The sequence below is a fragment of the Pristiophorus japonicus genome, chromosome 8, assembly GCF_044704955.1.
Source record: "Pristiophorus japonicus isolate sPriJap1 chromosome 8, sPriJap1.hap1, whole genome shotgun sequence".
Lineage (NCBI taxonomy): Eukaryota > Metazoa > Chordata > Chondrichthyes > Pristiophoridae > Pristiophorus > Pristiophorus japonicus.
The window spans coordinates 208,172,243-208,195,323 of NC_091984.1; the positions used below are offsets into that span (position 1 = coordinate 208,172,243).

The 23,081-nt window shown below is 43.0% G+C and overlaps 1 protein-coding gene across 5 annotated transcripts in view; it reads left to right on the plus strand.

Annotated features, from left to right (window-relative positions):
* Positions 1–23,081, plus strand: part of LOC139268975 (SEC14-like protein 2) — a 90,732-nt gene that overhangs the window by 51,004 nt on the left and 16,647 nt on the right. For 4 of the 5 annotated variants that reach the window (XM_070887883.1, XM_070887882.1, XM_070887879.1 and 1 more), the window contains 3 exons: positions 7,174–7,280; positions 15,284–15,423; positions 19,070–19,239. In XM_070887883.1, coding sequence (XP_070743984.1) covers positions 7,174–7,280; positions 15,284–15,423; positions 19,070–19,239 — 417 coding nt within the window. Of the gene's footprint in view, positions 1–7,173; positions 7,281–15,283; positions 15,424–19,069; positions 19,248–23,081 lie in introns of all 5 variants that reach the window. The other variant, XM_070887881.1, reaches the window with a different exon arrangement.

The following is a 23,081-nucleotide window of genomic DNA, read 5'->3' on the forward strand; positions in this document are numbered from 1 at the left end:
GAATGTACAATTGTTGTAGTTCATCCATGCGGTCTCTAAATGTCTGCCATTGCCCATCCACAGTCAACCCCTTCAGTATCATTCGCCAATCTATCCTAGCCAATTCACGCCTCATACCTTCAAAGTTACCCTTCTTTAAGTTCTGGACCATGGTCTCTGAATTAACTGTTTCATTCTCCATCCTAATGCAGAATTCCACCATATTATGGTCACTCATCCCCAAGGGGCCTCGCACAACGAGATTGCTAATTAATCCTCTCTCATTACACAACACCCAGTCTAAGATGGCCTCCCCCCTAGTTGGTTCCTCGACATATTGGTCTAAAAAACCATCCCTTATGCACTCCAGGAAATCCTCCTCCACCGTATTGCTTCCAGTTTGGTTAACCCAATCTATGTGCATATTAAAGTCACCCATTATAACTGCTGCACCTTTATTGCACGCACCCCTAATTTCATGTTTGATGCCCTCCCCAACATCACTACTACTGTTTGGAGGTCTGTACACAACTCCCACTAACGTTTTTTGCCCTTTGGTATTCTGCAGCTCTACCCATATAGATTCCACATCATCCAAGCTAATGTCCTTCCGAACTATTGCCTTAATTTGCTCCTTAACCAGCAATGCTACCCCACCTCCTTATCCTTTTATTCTATCTTTCCTGAATGTTGAATACCCCTGGATGTTGAGTTCTCAGCCCTGATCATCCTGGAGCCACGTCTCCGTAATCCCAATCACATCATATTTAACATCTATTTGCACAGTTAATTCATCCATCTTATTGCGGATACTCCTTGCATTAAGACACAAAGCCTTCAGGCTTGTTTTTTTAACACCCTTTGTCCTTTTAGAATTTTGCTGTACAGTGGCCCTTTTTGTTCTTTGCCTTGGGTTTCTCTGCCCTCCACTTTTCCTCATCTCCTTTCTGTCTTTTGCTTTTGCCTCCTTTTTGTTTCCCTCTGTCTCCCTGCATTGGTTCCCATCCCCCTGCCATATTAGTTTAAATCTTCCCCAACAGCACTAAAAAACACTCTCCCTAGGACATTGGTTCCGGTCCTGCCCAGGTGCAGACCATCCGGTTTGTACTGGTCCCACCTCCCCCAGAACCGGTTCCAATGCCCCAGGAATTTGAATCCCTCCCTGCTGCACCACTGCTCAAGCCACGTATTCATCTGCGCTATCCTGCGATTCCTCGTTGCAGAATACCCAGCCTCTGATCTGCTCTTGTAGCCACATTTATTTTCTGGTCAAAGGTGACCCCCAGGATGTTGATGGCGGGAGATTTGATTATGGTAATGCCATTGAATGTCATGGGGAGATGGTTAGACTCTCTCTTGTTGGAGATGGTCATTGCCCAGCACCTGTTTGGTGTGAATGTTACTTGCCACTTATCGGCCCAAGCCTGGATCTTGTCCAGGTCTTGCTACATGTGGGCACGGACTGTTTAATTATCTGAGGAATTGCAAATGCTTAGACAAAGTTAAAAGTTAATTGTCGGAGAAAACAATCAATATGAAACTTGAGTTATATTGTACAGGGAACAACCACATTGAATTTAAAAAAGGAAACATTTTTGTTTACCATTATAAGGACATCAGCTTAACAACAGGAAATGAGCTTTATTGTATCACAATGGTTTGGACACAGGCTGGTCATAAATGTGGCAACATTAGTTGGAGCAGTGGTTCTCAAACTGGGGTCCCTAGAGACTTTCCAGGTGGTCTGTGAAAGAATATGAATGTGACCCAATGCTGCGATGATGCAAGTCGGGTGCACTGTTGGCCGTTATTATAATTTCCTTTATCCACTCGAGCAGTGCAGCCGAGAGATTGCGCACCGGGGAGTTTGATGTCTGGCCTGGGAGCCTGGTGCACTCTCACTACGAGACACTGGTAAGTGATTGCCGGGCGGGCACTGGGGCCAAAACAGATATGTAAACAGATTAGTAGAATCCGGAGAGAGGAGACTGGAGGCCCCAGACACACCGGGAATGGATTCACAGGGCTGGGACTGGGGGAGGGTAGGAAGGAGTCGCCATGTCAGCCGTGTCCAAAGGCCTGGGATGACGATCAAGCTGAGCGTTCCCTGAGTATGGCAGGAGGGCCTGTGACTGAACCCGGACTAAAGCCGCGGTCCCAGTTGCTGACTGGGTCCCGATGGCAGAAATGCACCAGGCAGCATGTCAGCGATATGCCAGGGCAGACAGGTCGGTAAACAGCAGAGGAGGGAGGAAAAACATACCAACACTCAGCAGCGGTGCAATGATCCATTAAGCCGAATCTCACTACTGGAAGAGCAGGGAGGCGTCATGCGGTGAACTATTCAGCAGGCATGTTGCTGAACCTGTAGGGTTACCTATCAGCTGAAAGAAAAATAAAAGTTTTCACCTCGACAATCACATCAATGTTCATATCAAACAGCCCTGGCAAAATTTCATGCAAGTCCCTTTAACAGGACATTGATGAACTTTACAGTCAGCATTTATCGTATTATAATTTAGATGGGGGGTCCATGATTATTAATCCAATTGAGAACCACTGAGCTAGAGCATTGCCAGAATATATATATTATGGTACAGCACCAATAAATAGGCTGTCTGTAATGTAGAATTCTCACTCTTGGGCATCTTTTACTGGGGTTTGAAATGTAGATGCATAACAAAATGAATTGGAGTATATTAAGAATGGTACACATTTGTATTCTATTGCATAGAAACATAGAAAATAGGTGCAGGAGTAGGCCATTTGGCCCTTCGAGCCTGCACCACCATTCAATAAGATCATGGCTGATCATTTACCTCAGTACCCTTTCCTGCTCTCTCTCCATACCTCTTGATCCCTTTGGCCGTAAAGGCCATATCTAACTTCCTCTTGAATATATCCAATGAACTGGCATCAACAACTCTCTGCGATACTGAATTCCACAGGTTAACAACTCTCTGAGTGAAGAAGTTTCTCCACATCTCAGTCCTAAGTGGCTTACCCCTTATTCTTAGGCTATGTCCCCTGGTTCTGGACGTCCCCAACATCGGGAACATTCTTCTTGCATCTAACCTGTCCATTCCCGTCAGAATTTTATATGTTTCAATGAGATCCCCTCTCATCCTTCTAAACTCCAGTGAATACAGGCCCAGTCGATCCAGTCTCTCCTCATATGTCAGTCCTGCCATCCCGGGAATCAGTCTGGTGAACCTTCGCTGCACTCCCTCAATAGCAAGAATGTCCTTCCTCAGATTAGGAGACCAAAACAGAACACAATATTCCAGGTGAGGCCTCACCAATGCCCTGTACAACTGCAGTAAGACCTCCCTGCTCCTATACTCAAATCCCCTAGCTATGAAGGCCAACATACCATTTGCCTTCTTTACCGCCTGCTGTACCTGCATGCCAACTTTCAATGACTGATGTACCATGACACCCAGGTCTCATTGCACCTCCTTTTCCTAATCTGACACCATTCAGATAATATTCTGCCTTCGTGTTTTTGCCACTAAAGTGGATAACCTCACATTTATCCACATTATACTGCATCTGCCATGCGTTTGCCAACTCATCTAACCTGTCCAAGTCACCCTGCAGCCTCTTAGCGTCCTCCTCACAGCTCTCACCGCCACTCAGCTTAGTGTCATCTGCAAACGTGGAGATATTACACTCAATTCTTTCATCTAAATCATTAATGTATATTGTAAATAGCTGGGGTCCCAGCACTGAGCCCTGCGGCACCCCACTAGTCACTGCCTGCCATTCTGAAAAGGACCCGTTTATCCCGACTCTCTGCTTCCTGTCTGCCAAAAAGCTCTCTATCCACGTCAGTACATTACCCCCAATACCATGTGCTTTAATTTTGCACACCAATGTCTTCTGTGGGACCTTGTCAAAAGCCTTTTGAAAGTCCAAATACACCACATCCACTGGTTCTCCCTTGTCCACTCTACCAGTTACATCCTCAAAAAATTCTAGAAGATTTGTCAAGCAGGGTTTCCCTTTCTTAAATCCATGCTGACTTGGTCCGATCCTGTCACTGCTTTCCAAATGCGCTGCTGTTTCATCTTTAATAATTGATTTCAACATTTTCCCCACGACTGATGTCAGGCTAACTGGTCTATAATTAGCCGTTGTCTCTCTCCCTTTTTTAAAAAGTGGTGTTACATTAGCTACCCTCCAGTCCATAGGAACTGATCCAGAGTCGTTAGACTGTTGGAAAATGATCACCAATGCATCCATTATTTCTAGGGCTACTTCCTTAAGTATTCTGGGATGCAGACTATCAGGCCCCGGGGATTTATCGGCCTTCAATCGCATCAATTTCTCTAACACAATTTCCCGCCTAATAAGGATTTCCTTCAGTTCCTCCTTCTCACTAGACCCGGTCCCCTAGTATTTCCCGAAGGTTATTTGTGTCTTCCTTTGTGAAGACAGAACCAAAGTATTTGTTTAACTGGTCCGCCATTTCTTTGTTCCCCATTATAAATTAATGATTCATCAGCAGAATAAAAGCCCTACGCACCCATTATTTTTGCTGCAAATGAAGCAAAATGTGCTGGACAACCCAGCACAGATAAACATTCTGGTAATATCTGATACAACAGGGGTGGCTGCCATGGAAAAAAAACACTACAATTGGCTGCCTGTTTGCAGTGCCTGGAACAGCAGCAGTGGTACTATTTATATTCATTGCCTTTCTTCCCCATTCATTATGAGCAATGTCAATGCACAAAAACTTTTAACCGGAGAATCCGGTTGGATCATAGAAATGGGAGAGGAAGCACAAAAATTGCGAACCGGGACTAAGTCCGCATCCTACCCTTATTATACTACAATGTCTGGAATAATTTTTGTAAAGCTGTTTCTGAAATTGCAGTACAGTGCCCCAGGCCATTCATCCTGCACTGATGAGGTCAGGTACAAATGAAGCTTTGTGGTACATAGGAACATAAGAAATAGGAACAGGAGTAGGTCATACGGCCCTTCGAGCCTGCTCCGCCATTCAATAAGATCATGGCTGATCTGATCATGGACTCAGCTCCACTTCCCTGCCCGCTCCCCATAACCCCTTATCCCCTTATCGTTTAAGAAACTGTCTATTTCTGTCTTAAATTTATTCAATGTCCCAGCTTCCATAGCTCTCTGAGGCAGCGAATTCCACAGATTTACAACCCTCAGAGAAGAAATTTCTCCTCATCTCTGTTTTAAATGTGCGGCCCCTTATTCTAAGATCGTGCCCTCAAGTTCTAGTCTCCCCCATCAGTGGAAACATCCTCTCTGCATCCACCTTGTCAAGCCCCCTCATAATCTTATACGTTTCGATAAGATCACCTCTCATTCTTCTGCATTCCAATCAGTAGAGGCCCAACCTACTCAACCTTTCCTCATAAATCAACCCCCTCATCACTGGAATCAACTTAGTGAACCTTTTCTGAACTGCCTCCAAAGCAAGTATATCCTTTCGGAAATATGGAAACCAAAATGCAGTATTCCAGGTATGGCCTCGCCAATATCTTATATAGCTGTAGTAAGACTTCCCTGCTTTTATACGCCATCCCCTTTGCAATAAAGGCCAAGATACCATTGGCCTTCCTGATCACTTGCTGTACCTGCATGCTATCCTTTTGTGTTTCATGCACAAGTACCCCCAGGTCCCGCTGTACTGTGGCACTTTGCAATCTTTCACCATTTAAATAATAACTTGCTCTTTGATTTTTTTTCTGCCACAGTGCATGACCTCACACTTTCCAACATTATACTCCATCTGCCAAATTTTTGCCCACTCACTTAGCCTGTCTATGTCTTTTTGCAGATTTTGTGTGTCTACGCACATTGCTTTTCCTCCCATCTTTGTATCGTCAGCAAACTTGGCTACATTACACTCAGTCCCTTCTTCCAAGTCGTTAATATAGATTGTAAATAGTTGGGGCCCCAGCATTGATCCCAGCGGCACCCCACTAGTTACTAGTTGACAACCAGAGAATGAACCATTTATCCTGACTCTCTGTTCTCTGTTAGTTAGCCAATCCTCTATCCATGCTAATATATTACCCCCTGTCCCGTGAACTTTTATCTTGTGCAGTAACCTTTTATGTGGCACCTTGTCAAATGCCTTCTGGAAGTCCAAATACACCACATCCACTGGTTCCCCTTTATCTACCCTGTTCGTTACATCCTCAAAGAACTCCAGCAAACTTGTCAAACATGACTTCCCCTTCATAAATTCATGCTAACTCTGCCTGACCGAATTTTGATTTTCCAAATGTCCTGCTACTGCTTCTTTAATAATGGACTCCAACATTTTCCCAACCACAGATGTTAGCCTAACTGGTCTATAGTTTCCTGCTTTTTGTCTGCCTCCTTTTTTAAATAGGGGCGTTACATTTGCAGTTTCCAATCTGCTGGGACCTCCCCAGAATCCAGGGAATTTTGGTAAAATTACAACCAATGCATCCACAATCCTTGCCGCTACTTCTCTTAAGACCCTAGGATGCCATCAGGTCCAGGGGATTTATCTGCCTTTAGTCCCATTATCTTACTGAGTACCATCTCCTTAGGAGGATCTGTGGGCAGACTTTTCTCTTGCGCTGCACTTCTAGCTCTCTCAGAATTTTTGTAGGTAACAGAAGTATGTAAAATAGGCTACTGAACAGCAGCAGCGTGAGGGTAGTTAATCACAGCATAAATGTCAAAATTGGAGGATTCTGTAGGCATGTGTGCCGAGGCATAGAGTACACATGTAGCACCCCTGCCCCCTGAAACATAGCGTGACGAGGTCCTTCCAGGTCATGTGACTTCAGGATTGTTGCGATAGTGCAAGCACGGATGAATAGTGTTAGCCTTGATGGGCCTAATCCTTCTTGTGGGAGTGATTTTTTGTTTGGAGTGCTATTCGGGTGGGTGGTGGGCATCTAGTGGCCACCCAGAGGAGTATGGAATGGTATCTGGACATGTGCATAACTCTCTCCAGGGCAGAATGGTAACAGTTGTAGCCAGACAGGAACCAGATAATGTGAACCCACATCTGCTGGCTGGAACCTGATCTCCAGCTACTGGTCTCTGCTTGCCAACTGCACCCTTAGACTTAATATTTTAATAAATGAAAATGACTCAAGCCTAATTCTGCCTGTGAAGATCTGTTACAACTGCCTTTGCTTGGTCTTAGCTAGCTTTGCCTTTGATTTGCAGGTAATTGGAAGGAGGTACTATTACAAAATATTGATGCAGAACAGCTCCCTGCTTATTATGGTGGAACTCTCACAGATCCAGATGGGAACCCAAAGTGTGTGTGCAAGGTAAATATCTCCATGCTATTCATGTTGGAGCTCCTTGTGGACTGAAGAAAATCAGAAGATCATGAGAGGTGTTATCAATGCTACATTTTTCTAGCACCCTAACAATGATAAATTTCTCCTTAATAAAATTCATAGTACAGTGTCACCGAGGAACCATTTGATTACTTTGCATCTTAGTTTCAAGCACTAGCATTTCCAAGACATGTTGCCAAATCTGGGCTTCTTCTACCTTGTTTAAATAGTGGGTTCCTCTTAGCCTGTTATTTAAATATACTGCATCTCTCTGCCCAGTTTGATCTAATAAATTATATCATCAAGACCAACTTTAGTGAAGATATTCAACTTTCCATTATAGATTCGCAGTGGGACCTCTGACCAGTACTAGTGTGGCACTGTGTCAGTGTGTATTTACCATGGGGGTGGAGTGGAGGTTTGTGGAATGAGATCGGTAGCAATACATACGGTCTGGAGGTCGGGGCGGGCAAGGTGCGGAGGTCTGTCCTGCCCTTCGGACCTCGCCCGTCCTGCCCTCCGCTCCTCGTTGGTCCCGACCTCCGGCCCTCGCCGGTCCGTCCCTCCCTCCGCTCCTCACCCGTCCCGCCCGCCACTCCTCGCCTATCCTGCACTCCACTCCTTGCAAAAAATAAATCAAAAAAGCCCGACTTCATGGGACAGTCAGAGGAGCAGTTTGGAGCACGAGGCTGTGGGAAGGAGGAAGGAAGGACAGTATGTTTGAGTTTGTGTGTATGTATTGGCACATGCAGTGGAGCCTGGTCTCCAGTCGTCTTGGGTCCCCTCGCCACTGGACCCAGACCTTGCTCCGTCAAGCCTGTGTGGTGGCCGGTGTGCAATGGCCACCCCACGTTAAAATAATTCACGCACTGGCATCTTCCACCATTTAAAATGAGTTCATCAGTCACCTGAATACTCATTTTTAGTGTTGAAGCAAGTCATCCTCGACCTCGAGGGACTGCCTATGATGATGATGACACTAAATTGCAATGCAAGACATTTGTTGTGACAATGTGCTGCATACTAGACTGCTCATGTGGCATTTCAATATGCTACCCACTCCACTAAACACTCACAGATATCATTAGCCTTTGATTTAACAATTAGACATTGATAACGTTTCTCTCTCCTCAGGTACTGTTCGCCTCTCCTTCAAATCTGCTGTTATCACCCTTCTCAAAAAACACACATCCCTTGACCCCACTTTGCCTGCTAACTATCGTCCCATCTCCAAACGCCCTTTCCTGTCCAAAGTATTTGAACGTGTTGTCACCTCCCAAATCCATGACCATCTTTTCAAGAATTCAATGTTTGAATCCTTTCAATTTGGTTTTCGCCCCTGCCACAGTACCGAAACGGCTCACATCAAAGTCACAAATGACATCCTTTATGAGTGTGACAAAGGTAAACTATCCCTCCTCGTCCTTCTGGACCTGTCTGCAGCCTTTGACACAGTTGACCACTCCAACGCCTCTTAACCATCGTCCAGCTGGGTGGTACTGCACTCGCCTAGTTCCATTCTTATCTATTTAATCGTAGCCAGAAAATCTCCTGCAATGGCTTCTCTTCCCACTCCTGCATCGTTACCTCTGGTGTCCCCAATGATCTGTCCTTGGCCCCCTCTTCTTTCTCATCTATATGCTGCCCCTCGGCGATATCATCCAAAAACACACAGTCAATTTCTACATGTACGCTGCCGACACCCAGCTCTACCTCTCCACCACTTCTCTTGATCCCTGCTTGGTATCTAAATTGTCAGACTGCTTGTCCAACATCTAGTACTGGATGAGCAGAAATTTTCTCCAATTAAATATTGGGAAGATCGAAGCCATTATCTGGCCACAAACTGCGTTCCCTAACCACTGACTCCATCCCTCTCCCTAGCATCAATCTGAGTGTGTACAAGACTGTTCACAACCTAGGTGTCATATTTGACCCTGAAATGAGTTTCCAGCCACATATCCACGGCATAACTAAAACTGCCTTTTCCCGCCTCCACCCTGCCTCACCTCTTTTGCTGCTGAAACCCTCATTCATGCCTTTGTTACCTCTAGACTGATTACTCCAATTCACTCCTGGCTGGCCTCCTACATTCTACACTACGTAAACTTGGGGTCATCCAAAACTCAGCAGCTCATGTCCTAACTCGCACCAAGCCATGATCACCCATCACCCCTGTGCTTTCTGACTTACATTGGCTCCTAGTTAAACAACGCCTCGATTTCAAAATTCTTATTCTTGTTTACAAATCACAACAGGGCCTCGACCCTCCCTATCTCCGTAATCTTTTTCAGCCTTACAACCCCACAAGATGTCTACACTCCTCAAATTCTGCCCTCTTGAACATCCCTCGTTATAACTGCTCAACCATCAGTGGCTGTGCCTTCAGCTGTTTGGGCTCTAAGCTCTGTAACTCCCTCCCTAAACCTCACCACCTCTCTACCTCTCTTTTCTCCTTTAAGACCCTCCTTAAAACCTACCTCTTTAACCAAGCTTTTGGTCATCTGCCTTAATTTCTTCTTTTGTAGCTTGGTGTCAAATGTATCTGTTTTGTCTTGTAACAGTGTTGTGAAATGCCTTGGGATGTTTTACTATGTTAAAGGCGCTATATAAATAAAAGTTATTATTATTATGGCATTTTGATGTTTGTGCCTGGAAAGAACCAGCATTACATAGAATATACAGCACAGAAACAGCCCATTCGGCCCAACTAGTCTGTGCTGGTGGTTATAGCCTGCACACGTCTCCTCCCATTCCATCTACCTCATCTCAGCCTTTCAGCTTATCTTTATATCCCCTTTTCTCAAGTGCTCGTCTAGTTTCCTTTTGAAAGCAAATTCAGTATAAACAGGCTATTTATTAGATTGTGAGAACTTGTTCATTTTGTGAGGAACTGTTTAGTGTTGCTTCTAATGTCAGAAATTGTCTTGTGTTGCTGTTGCTGTGATTCTACACCTATATAAAATCTGTGGCAATAATTAATTTTAATAAAGTTTAGTTGCCATAATATAAAAATGATAGGGGAGCATGAGAGTGCCGGTCACAGGAGCTCCAACACACTGAACTATGGAGTGGTGATTCATGCCCATGAACACCCAGTCAGTGAATTCCTGATCTCAACTGTGCCATTGGGTGGGCAGAGGTCTGGTGCTTCCCCACAACGAGTAAGTGAAAGCTGAAAAAGCTCATCAGATCCACGTCACTCCCTTCATCTCTGGTTGCAAAGCTGTCAATATCAGGAAACTCTTGGGCATGAGACTTGTGATAAAAAGAGTAAGTTTGGTCACAAACCCACTAAACACACCAGCGTAAGATTTATCCCATAGAATTGTACTTCTTGTTCAAGGGAAGATACATCAAAGCAAGCTACATTTTCAAACCAAGGCAGATGAATTTTTTTCCTAAATGAGTGAGACATCTATAGAGAGGCTTTATTATGAACGTGATCAGAGAACTGCAGCCTGATCGCGAAACCATGGAAATGCACAATGGAGAGTCTAGAAGCAGAAAACAGGAAATTCTAAAGTAAACTGAAAGAAATAAAAACCCTATGAAATGTCTCTCACTTTCCTGCCAGCATTACTGTTTTTGAAAGTAGTGGCTCTGGACCAAATTAGAAGGAAATCCTGCCCTCCGTACTGTAATAAGATTGATTCTCCATCAGAGCCAACTGATTCTCTGTAATATCAGTAACTAATGTTGACTATAAGTCCAGTGAGTCTCAGAACATACAGCATGGAAGGAGGCCAGTTGGCCCATCGTGCCTGTGGCAGCTGACTGAAAAAGTCCTATTCCCTTCGTCTTCCCCTTTACATTTAAAAAAAATATATATCTTTCAAATATTTATACAATTTCCTTTTAAAAGATTCTGCTTCCACCACTCCTTCTGGGAGGGCATCCCATATCCGAACAACCCTCTGCATAAGAAAAATTCTCCAAACCACTCCCTTCATTCTTTTGATGATCTTACCCTCCAGTTATCAACTAATGAAAATATATTTTTCCTATTCACACTATCAAATGCACGCAGCATTCGGAACAAAATAGATGAGTTGATGGCACAAATAGATACAAAAGGGTATGATCTGATAGCCATTACAGAGACATGGTTGCAAGGTGACCAGGGCTGGGAACTAAATATTCAGGGGTATTTGACAATTCGGAAGGATAGACAGAAAGGAAAAGGAGGTGGGGTAGCTCTGTTAATAAAGGATGAGAAACTATATTGGCTCAGAAGATCAAGATGTTGAATCAGTTTGGGTGGAGATAAGGAATAATCAGGGAAAAAGTCACTGGTGGGCATAGCCTATAGACCCCCTAATAGTAGCTACACTGTTGGGCAGAGTATAAATCAAGAAATAAGGGAGGCTTGTAAAAAAGGAATGGCAATAATCATGGGCGATTTTAACCTTCATATTGATTGGCTAGGGTAGCCTTGAGGAACAGTTCATAGTTGTTTCCGGGATAGTTTCCTTGAACAGTACATTGCAGAACCAACCAGGGAGCAGGCTATCTTGGATCTGGTACTGTGTAATGAGACAGGATTAATAAACGATCTCTTAGTAAAGAGTGACCATAACATGGTTGAATTTCAAATTCAGTTGAAGGGTGAGAAAGTTGAATCTCCAACCAGCGTCCTAAATTTAAATAAAGGAGACTACAAAGGTATGAAGGCAGAGTTGGTTAAAGTGGACTGGCAAAATAGACTAAAGAATGGGACGGGTGGTGAGCAGTGGCAGACATTTAAGGAGCTATTTCATAACTCTCAATAAAAATATATCCCAATGAGAAGGAAAGACTGTAAGAGAAGGGATAACTATCCGTGGCTAACTAAGAAAATAAGGGATGGTGTCAAATTGAAAACAAGGCCATACAATGTGGCCAAGACTAGTGGGAGGCCAGGGGATTGGGTAACTTTTAAAAGCCAGCAAAGAACAACTAAAATAATAATAGAGAGGGAAGATAGATTATGAAAGTAAACTAGCACAAAATATAAAAACAGATAGTAAGAGTTTCTACAGATACATAAAAAGGAAAAGAGTGGCTAAAGTAAATGTTGGTCCCCTAGAGGATGAGAGACTGGGGAATTAATAATAGGGAAATGGCAGAGACATTGAACAAATATTTTGCATCGGTCTTCACTGTAGAAGACACTAAAAACATCCCAATAGTGGATAATCAAGGGGCTATAAGGAGGGAGGAACTTAATACAATCACTATCACTAAAGAAGTAGTACTCAGTAAAATAATGGGACTAAAGGTGGACAAGTCCCTTGGAAACCTGATGGCTTACATCCTAGGGTCCTAAAAGAAGTGGCTGCAGAGATAGTGGATGCATTGGTTGTAAGCTACCAAAATTCCATGGATTCTGAGGAGGTCCCAGCAGATTGGAAAATCACAAATGTAATGCCCCTATTTAAAAAAGGGGGCAGACAGAAAGCGGGAAACTATAGACCGGTTAGCCTAACATATGTCGTTGGGAAAATGCTGGAGTCCATTATTAAGGAAGCAGCAGCAGGACATTTGGAAAAGCTTAATTCAATCAAGCAGAGTCAACCTGGTTTTATGAACGGGAAATCTTGTTTGACAAATTTGTTGGAGATCTTTGAGGATGTAACGAACAGGGTGGATAAAGGGGAACCAGTAGATCTGGTGTATTTGGATTTCCAGAAGGCATTTGATAAGGTGCCACATAAAAGGTTACTGCGTAAGATAAATGTTCACAGGATTGGAGGTAATATATTGGCATGGATAGAGAATTGGCTAACTAACAGAAAACAGAGTCAGGATAAACGGGTCATTTTCCGGTTGGGGTGCTGCAGGGATCGGTGCTGGGGCCTCCACTATTTACAAGCTATATTAATGACTTGGATGAAGGGACCGAGTGTAATGTAGCCAAGTTTGCTGATGACATAAAGATGGGTGGGAAAGCAAATTTTGAGGAAGCAAAAAATCTGCAAAGGGATATAGACCGGTTAAGTGAGTGGACAAACATTTGGCTGATAGATTACAATGTGGGAAAATGTGAGGTTATCCACTTTGGCAGAAAAAATAGAAAAGCAAATTATAATTTAAATGGAGGAAAATTGCAAAGTGCTACAGTACAGAAGGACCTGGAGGTCCTAGTGCATGAAACACAAAAATTTAGTATGCAGCTACAGCAAATAATCAGGAAGGCAAATGGAATGTTGGCCTTTATTACAAGGGGGATAGAGTATAAAAGCAGAGATGTCTTGCTACAACTGTATAGGGTATTGCTGAGGCCATACCTAGAGTACTGCGTACAGTTTTGGTCTCCGTATTTAAGGAAGGATATACTTGCATTGGAGGCTGTTCAGAGAAGGTTCACTAGATTGATTCCGGAGATGAGGGGATTGACTTATGAAGATAGGTTGAGTAGATTGGGCCTATACACATTGGAGTTCAGAAGAATGAGAGGTGATCTTATCGAAACATAAGATAATGAAGAGGCTTGACAAGGTGGATGCAGACAGGATATTTCCATTCATAGGGGAAACTAAAACTCGGGGGCATAGTCTCAGACTAAGGGGCCACCCATTTAAAACTGAGATGAGGAGGAATTTCTTCTCTGAGGGTTGTAAATCTGTGGAATTCTCTGCCCCAGAGAGTTGTGGATGCTGGGTCATTGAATATATTTAAGGCGGAGATAGACAGATTTTTGAGCGATAAGGGAATAAAGGGTTATGGGGAGCCGGGCAGGGAAGTGGAGCTAAGTCCATGAATAGATGAGCCATGATCTTATTAAATGGCGGAGCAGGCTCGAGGGGTCAAATGGCCTACTCCTCCTATTTTTTATGTTCTTGTGTTTATTTACCTTATCAAAAAAGACATGGGTCTGGAATTTGTTGAGTATTTCCGCCGGGTTGTTTGGCTGTATTCTACATTTTCGGCGGAAAACCACCCGGCGGGAGTTTCATCAAAGAGTTCCGCCGACGGTTTTGAAATGCCGCTGGAGAGAGTGTACCGCTGGAAAAACTACTACCACCCAAGTTTGGTCACAACGGTGACCCGTAGGTAAGGAGGGAAAAAACGCCCACGAGAAAGCGGTCTGAGGTCGGCGATGGGTATAAAATCCTGCAAAAAAAGGTAACTTAAAGTTTGCAAACAAATTATTTTGCAGCGATTCAGTGGAAAAGGGTCCTGAGAATGTTTTCTGATTTAAAAAAAAAAATCTTTTTATTTTTTGTTTTATTGAAAAATAGTTTTTGTGTTTCCCCCCCCCTCCCCAGGCCCAACTTGCAGCCTCAGTCTAAATTTCTGCCGAGAATCTACGTACAACGCTGATTTTTCCCACCGGGCAGATTTTTTTTCTCCATTTTTTGATTAATTTTCCACTGGCCTTAATTTAGTAATCTTAGCAGTTTTTTGGGCAGTATACCGTGGTGGCGGCTTTTCATTAAATTCCAGTCCAATTAATTTGAGGAGAAACAGCTGAAAATGTATTACTTGACTGAATACTATAATTAAATATCTGCTGGGGACGATTTCATCTCTTTGCTAATTTTAATGAAAAAGTAGGCATAAATGAAAACAAGGTTTATGGTTGATAATTCTAACTAATTTTTAATTCCTTCTAGGTATTATTGATAAGTCTGATCTTAAGGTTTTGCTAAGATTAGTAAAGACAGCAATTTTAGTCCATGTGGTGGGGAAGTTCACTTTTGGAGTCAAAGGCCTGATTTGTTACTGGCTTTAGCCAACTTGATTTCGAACTACTGTATGACATCCTGTGCCTTTATTGAGCTGGACTAGAAGTCCCAAGTACCAGAGGTGGAAGGACATTGTTCTGGCAAAGTACTTCACCATGTTTGCTGACAGACATACATAGTTGTTCAACAAGATGGTGGTTGCACAGAATTCAACTTAGCGATAGTACCTGTTCATTTCTAAGCCACTTATGAAATATCAAAATGTATCCAAAATCTTAGAGATGCCTTCCTATTAAAAATTGTTATTGTCTCTTTTATTAGATAAACTTTGGTGGTGAAGTACCAAAGTCGTATTACATCCTTGAATCAATTAAGCAACAATATGAAACCACAGTCACTGTCAACAGGGGTTCTTCGTTTCAGTCTGAATATGAACTGCTCTTCCCTGGCTGTGTTTTGAGGTGAGGCTGAGTCTAATACACTATTTGTGCTGGAGTCTTTGGGTAAAAAAACATCCTCTACAGTTTTCAAAATACATGCATTTTGCACCCTGTTTTAACTACAAAAACTCTTGCTGAATATCTTGTAAGAGTAACGAAGAAACTCGAAACATGCTTGGAAAAAAATCGTTATGTTTTGTTAATGCAGGTTAATTTCAAGAAATGGCTTGCTAACTCTGATGAAAGAGTCTCTGATGAGGAACTCCCAACTACAAGGGTTGAGTTTGAATCCCCAGCCTCAAATGGCACTTGAATCTTACTACCTCTACTAGTTGAGTTCTCATCATTAGGCCATTAGGTGAGACACCTATTGGGGCGTAGCAATCAGAAGGATTAGAAACTGTCCGGAACCCCCACAGAAGCAGTCACTGTCAGTTGGTAGTACCCGTGGCCAAGACTGTTTCAGCCTCTTGCTGAAGGGGAAGTATAGTAGCAATGGCAGAATTATATAGGAAAGAGGGAAAATAGAAATCAAATAGGTATTTGTACCAATTTCTTATTTATTACATATAGATTTAACTCTTATTCAAATATATTTGGACTTTCAGAAGGCGTTCGACAAGGTCCCACACAAGAGATTGATGTGCAAAGTTAGAGCACATGGGATTGGGGGTAGTGTACTGACATGGATTGAGAACTGGTTGTCAGACAGGAAGCAAAGAGTAGGAGTAAATGGGGACTTTTCAGAATGGCAGGCAGTGACTAGTGGGGTACCGCAAGGTTCTGTGCTGGGGCCCCAGCTGTTTACACTGTACATTAATGATTTAGATGAGGGGATTAAATGTAGTATCGCCAAATTTGCGGATGACACTAAGTTGGGTGGCAGTGTGAGCTGCGAGGAGGATGTTGTGAGGCTGCAGAGCGACTTGGATAGGTTAGGTGAGTGGGCAAATGCATGGCAGATGAAGTATAATGTGGATAAATGTGAGGTTATCCACTTTGGTGGTAAAAACAGATGGACAGACTATTATCTGAATGGTGACCGATTAGGAAAAGGGGAGGTGCAAAGAGACCTGGGTGTCATGGTACATCAGGCATTGAAGGTTGGCATGCAGGTGCAGCAGGCGGTTAAGAAAGCAAATGGCATGTTGGCCTTCATAGCAAGGGGATTTGAGTACAGGGGCAGGGAGGTGTTGCTACAGTTGTACAGGGCATTGGTGAGGCCACACCTGGAGTATTGTGTACAGTTTTGGTCTCATAACCTGAGGAAGGACATTCTTGCTATTGAGGGAGTGCAGCGAAGGTTCAACAGACTGATTCCCGGGATGGCGGGACTGACCTATCAAGAAAGACTGGATCAACTGGGCTTGTATTCACTGGAGTTCAGAAGAATGAGAGGGGACCTCATAGAAACATTTAAAATTCTGACGGGGTTAGACAGGTTAGATGCAGGAAGAATGTTCCCAATGTTGGGGAAGTCCAGAACCAGAGGTCACAGTCTAAGGATAAGGGGTAAGCCATTTAGGACCGAGATGCGGAGGAACTTCTTCACCCAGAGAGTGGTGAACCTGTGGAATTCTCTACCACAGAAAGTTGTTGAGGCCAATTCACTAAATATATTCAAAAAGGAGTTAGATGAGGTCCTTACTACTAGGGGGATCAAGGGGTATGGCGAGAAAGCAGGAATGGGGTACTGAAGTTGAATGTTCAGCCATGAACTCATTGAATGGCGGTGCAGGCTAGAAGGGCCGAATGGCCTACTCCTGCACCTATTTTCTATGTTTCTATGTTTCTATATATTTTAAAATTAATTTATTTTATATAGTTAAAACATGTCTTATTGCTTGCTGTAGTGTGAGGAATTAAAATTCTGCAGTTTTCCATTTTTCAGTCAATATAAAGTTATTAATGATGGGGAACTTGATCTTTTTTTAAATCATAACCATGCAGAGCATTTTCTCCAAGTACAAGTTGAACTGAAAGAGACATTATAATGGTTGACTAGCCTGCTACCTCATGAAAGGAAATGTGTTGACTCCAACATATAATGTAGAAGTATTTGAATAACAACAATTTGCATTTAAATAGCACCTTCAATGTAGAAAAACATTCCTAGGTGATTCATAGAATTGTAATCGAACAAAAATTGACACCGAGCCAAAGAAAGGGATAGTAGAAGGGTGACCAAAAGCTTAATCAAGTAGAGTCTTAAAGGAGGAGAGGGTGGTGTAGAGATGGAGAGATTTAGGAAGGGAATTTCAGAGCTTGGGGTACAGATGGCTGAACGCACATCCACCAATGGTGGGGCAAAAGGAGTAGGGGATGCACAAGAGGTCAAAGTTAGAGAAGCGCAGTTCCTGAAGGATTGTAGGGTTGGAGAACGTAGAGATAGGGAGGGGTGAGGCCATGAAGGGATTTAAACACAAGGCTTATCATTTTAAATTTGAGGTGCTGTGTAGTTTCTATGGGCTCAAAATTGCCCAGGAGTTGCTCCGTTTTTTTTTGGAGCAACTTGATTTTTCTGGAGTATCTAAAAATCCCCATTTTGCACGTTCAATTTGCGCCAATGTAAGTGAGTTAGTTAGGATTTTTTTAGTTTATTTTCTGTTTCAAAAGGGGGCGTTATCAGCCACCTACGCCTGTTTTGGCCATTTAGGCCACTTTTGGACAGCTTATAGTTACTCCAAACTAACTTAGGCCAGCGTATGTGGTTGCACAGAAAACCCTTACGGAGAGTTAAGAAATCAGCACAGGTAGGTACAGCGGAGGCCAGCAGAACTTAATGACTTGACTAAAGAATGTGAATAGGATCAAACAGCTTACAGGACATCATATGACAAACTTCGCAAAGTTAATTTACTACACAACAGAAGCATTCGTGGAAGTTTAAACCACAAAAATAAAAATAGAGACAAAACATACTTAATTTTTTCAAAATATCCAAATAAAAAATAGAAGTACCTCCTGCTCGTAATTCTTATGTTCTTATATTCTCCTAGTTGCCTAAGCTCACCCGCTATCAGCCCGTCCTTTACAAACAGCCCTACCTCCTGGGGTCGGGGATCAGACCCTCTAGGATCAGAACAGCACCTGGAGTCAGAGATCAGACATGTCTGGGGATCAGGCCTTCCCTAGAGATTGGGGATCGGACCACCCACGGGATCAGAACCCCCTACACCCATGGGGTCAGTGATAAAACCCACCCTACGTTTTGGAATTCTCTACCGCGCCCCCCCCGCCAATCCTGCTGCCCTGGCTTGGGCCCCGCACCAACCTGCTTGTTGTGGCCTTCTAGCCCGGGAAGGCAGCGGGCCGGCCTGTGCGGGAGGCCACTCAGCCTGGGATAGGGGCGGGACGCATCAGGTCCCACGCTGCAGCACGCACACAGAGGCTGAGGGCAGGAGCTACTGCGCATGCGCGCACATTCTAACGCGCAAGTGGAGAGCTGCCGGCACTGTTTCTGGCGCAGGGCCCTAGCTCCGCACCCCAATCGGCTGGTCATGCCGCGCCAAACCCCGGGAGAGGCAACATAGTGGCCAGAATCGGGTGACATTTTATCGGCGCCCTTTTCAGTCCACAGAGTCGGTGCATCTCTGGTGAGTGCGCCGAAAAAGGGGTGGGCCAATTTTGAGCCCAACATTTCTAAATTCTGACTTTGTACTTCTAGGTGGCAGTTCATGACTGAGAATGCAGACATTGGGTTTGGTGTATATTTGAAGACAAAGATTGGAGAACGACAAAAGGCTGGTGAAATGGTAGAAGTGGTTTCCAACCAGCGATATAATAGTCACCTGGTACCTGAGGATGGAACACTTACCTGCCACGAACCCGGAGTCTGTACGTCAGTAAGCTTGGTTAATAAGCTGCCTCTATTAAATTCATAATTTCAGTACTTACAGGTGACAGTTCCAGTGCTGTTCTTGTAACTAATGTGGTCACTGTGGTTGAGGTGTATGAATCAGTAATATCTAGGCATATTAGTTATTGGCACTTGTAATAAGCCTCTTTGGACACAAGTAGAGCGGGATCACTGATCAAATTAGAACAATTTTAGTAGAAAATGCCTTGCACAATATAGGTAAAGGTTCTTCACATGTGTATATTTCTTAACAAAAGTCTACCACCATTCAGTAACCAAGGAAGTAAAGCACTCACAACAATCAAAAAGCACTTACACACTCAGCTTTTCGTCTTACCATTATCCAACAAACACACAAGCATATGCTGTGGAATATGAGTATTGAGGTCACATGCATCACATGGTGTCTATTACTCATTTTTTATTTAGTAATCAGAAATGCAATTGGAGAATATAACAGTGTCTGTAGAGAAGTTAATCTAAAAAATAATATTTCAGTTTATGTAAAAGATTCAATTCTCAGGAAAGTAAGGACAAGTAGAAGAAGCTGAGGATAACTAAGCATTAAGAATGCTAAAAATACAATAGAAAAAAGGTTTGGAGTAGTGGGGATTGTTATGTATGTAAACCTGTGAATACCATGTCTAGCCACCAGAGGGCTTATCCACTGGGGTCCCAAGGGATCCCACAATGCCTTGGAAGCACCTGCACATAAGGAGGCCTCACAGGCTGGAGAGGCACTCTGAGATCTGTCATAAAGGACTATGGTCACACTTACTTTGAGCTTGCAGTATCCAGTCTGACTCTTTATTCAAGACAGAACAGGCATAATAGTTGATCACCTGTTTGTACAGCACAAGCTGTATAAGGTGGATGTAGGGATAGCAAACAGGATTTTGTGTTGTATTTCTAGGATCATTGTGTACAAAATGAGGATAATTATATTTAGGTTGGACAAGACATCCATATTTAGAGGACTTGTGTCCAGTTTTCACTCCTGTACATGGTGAAGGATATCAAGGTAGTGGTGGCTAATGAGGATGATACCAAATCTTAGAGCTCTTTAGTTATGAGAATAAACTACATGAGTTAGGGATATTTACTTTAAATAAATGCAGGCTTAAAGGGGACATTATTGAGGTTTTTAAAATGATGAAAGGATTGGGCAGTCACGTTAGATAGGTTATTTTAAATAAAGAGAGATGGTAGCACAAGAGGACATGCATATAAATCTGAAGGCAAAGTAGCTGGGTAAATTGCTGGAAATATTTATCTACTCAAGAGTTATTTGCTTTCTGGAACAAACTGCCGAGACATAGGGTAAGTAAGGATTCAATCCAGTCCTTCGAAAGGGAACGTGACGAGTTCCCAATAAAAGAGAGGATTACCACTTCTAGGAGATAACTTGCTCGTTAGATGTAATTATGAAGAGTCCATGGAGTGCTGTAAATGGCATGGACACCCAAACTTTTATGAACAAGGATTTGGGACAGAGTAAATACCAAGGCAGACTGACTGTAGAAATCCGGCCCACACTGCACTTCTGGCAGTGGAGCAGGTTCCCCTGGAATTTCTGGACTAAAATCTTATTTTTTTCTCTTTATTTGTAATTTTTTTTTTACCTGGGTCACAGTATGCTCTGGGTATTGTAGCTCTACAGAAGCATGGTGAAAACTACATCTCTCTCTGTCATACATATATACAGAATATAGTCCCATGTAAAAGTTCATCGCTCTGGGCTCCTGACAGAAGGCCAGGCCTATCTGGGAATCTTCTTACAGGCATTTCTAACATTAAACTTAACCACAATGTTTAAGTGTTTTTTTTCCAAATCTGGTCACTTTTTGTGTGTGTGTGTGCATGTGTGTGTATGCGATGTAGAGATGTTTATATATCTGTAAAAGCTTTTACTATCCGTTTTTATGTTTTGCGCAAGTTTACCTTCGTAATCTATCTTTCCTAACTTCACGGTGGGGAGGGCAAAAATCAAGGGAATAATGGAGGCATGTGAAAAAGGAACGGCAGTAATCATGGGGGATTTTAACCTACATATCGATTGGTCAAATCAAATCGCACAGGGTAACCTGGAGGAGGAATTCATAGAATGCATACGGGATTGTTTCTTAGAACAGTATGTTACAGAACCTACAAGGGAGCAAGCTATCTTAGATCTGGTCCTGTGTAATGAGACAGGAATAATAAACTATCTCCTGGTAAAAGATCCTTTCGGAATGAGTGATCACAGTATGGTTGAATTTGTAATACAGATTGAGAATGAGGAAGCAGTGTCTCAAATGAGCGTACTATGCTTAAACAAAGGGGACTACAGTGGGATGAAGGCAGAGTTGGCTAAAGTAGACTGGGAACACAGACTAAACGGTGGCACAATTGAGGAACAGTGGAGGACTTTTAAGGAGCTCTTTCACAGTGCTCAACAAAAATATATTCCAGTGAAAAAGAAGAGCGGTAAGAGAAGGGATAACCAGCCGTGGATAACCAAGGAAATAAAGGAGAGTATCAAATTAAAAACCAATGCATATAAGGTGGCCAAGGTTAGTGGGAAAATAGAAGATTGGGAAAATTTTAAACGACAGCAAAGAATGACGAAGAAAGTAATAAAGAAGGGGAAGATAGATTACGAAGGTAAACTTGCGCAAAACATAAAAACGGATAGTAAAAGCTTTTACAGATATATAAAATGGAAAAGAGTGACTAAAGTAAATGTTGGTCCCTTAGAAGATGAGAAGGGGGATTTAATAATGGGAAATGTGGAAATGGCTGAGACCTTAAACAATTATTTTGCTTCGGTCTTCACAGTGGAAGACACAAAAACCATGCCAAAAATTGCTGGTCACGGGAATGTGGGAAGGGAGGACCTTGAGACAATCACTATCACTCGGGGGGGTAGTGCTGGACAGGCTAATGGGACTCAAGGTAGACAAGTCCCCTGGTCCTGATGAAATGCATCCCAGGGTATTAAAAGAGATGGCGGAAGTTATAGCAGATGCATTCGTTATAATCTACCAAAATTCTCTGGACTCTGGGAGGTACCAGCGGATTGGAAAGCAGCTAATGTAACGCCTCTGTTTAAAAAAAGGGGGCAGACAAAAGGCAGGTAACTATAGGCCGGTTAGTTTAACATCTGTAGTGAGGAAAATGCTTGAAACTATCATTAAAGAAGAAATAGCGGGACATCTAGATAGGAATAGTGCAATCAAGCAGATGCAGCATGGATTCATGAAGGGGAAATCATGTTTAACTAATTTACTGGAATTCTTTGAGGATATAACGAGCATGGTGGTTAGAGGTGTACCGATGGATGTGGTGTATTTAGATTTTCAAAAGGCATTCAATAAGGTGCCACACAAAAGGTTACTGCAGAAGATAAAGGTACGCGGAGTCAGAGGAAATGTATTAGCATGGATAGAGAATTGGCTGGCGAACAGAAAGCAGAGAGTCGGGATAAATGGGTCCTTTTCGGGTTGGAAATCGGTGGTTAGTGGTGTGCCACAGGGATTGGTGCTGGGACCACAACTGTTTACAATATACATAGATGACCTGGAAGAGGGGACAGAGTGTAGTGTAACAAAATTTTCAGATGACACAAAGATTAGTGGGAAAGCGGGTTGTGTAGAGGACACAGAAAGGCTGCAAAGAGATTTAGATAGGCTAAGCGAATGGGCTAAGGTTTGGCAGATGGAATACAATGTCGGAAAGTGTGAGGTCATCCACCTTGGGGAAAAAAAAACAGTAAAAGGGAATATTATTTGAATGGGGAGAAATTACAATATGCTATGATGCAGAGGGACCTGGGGGTCCT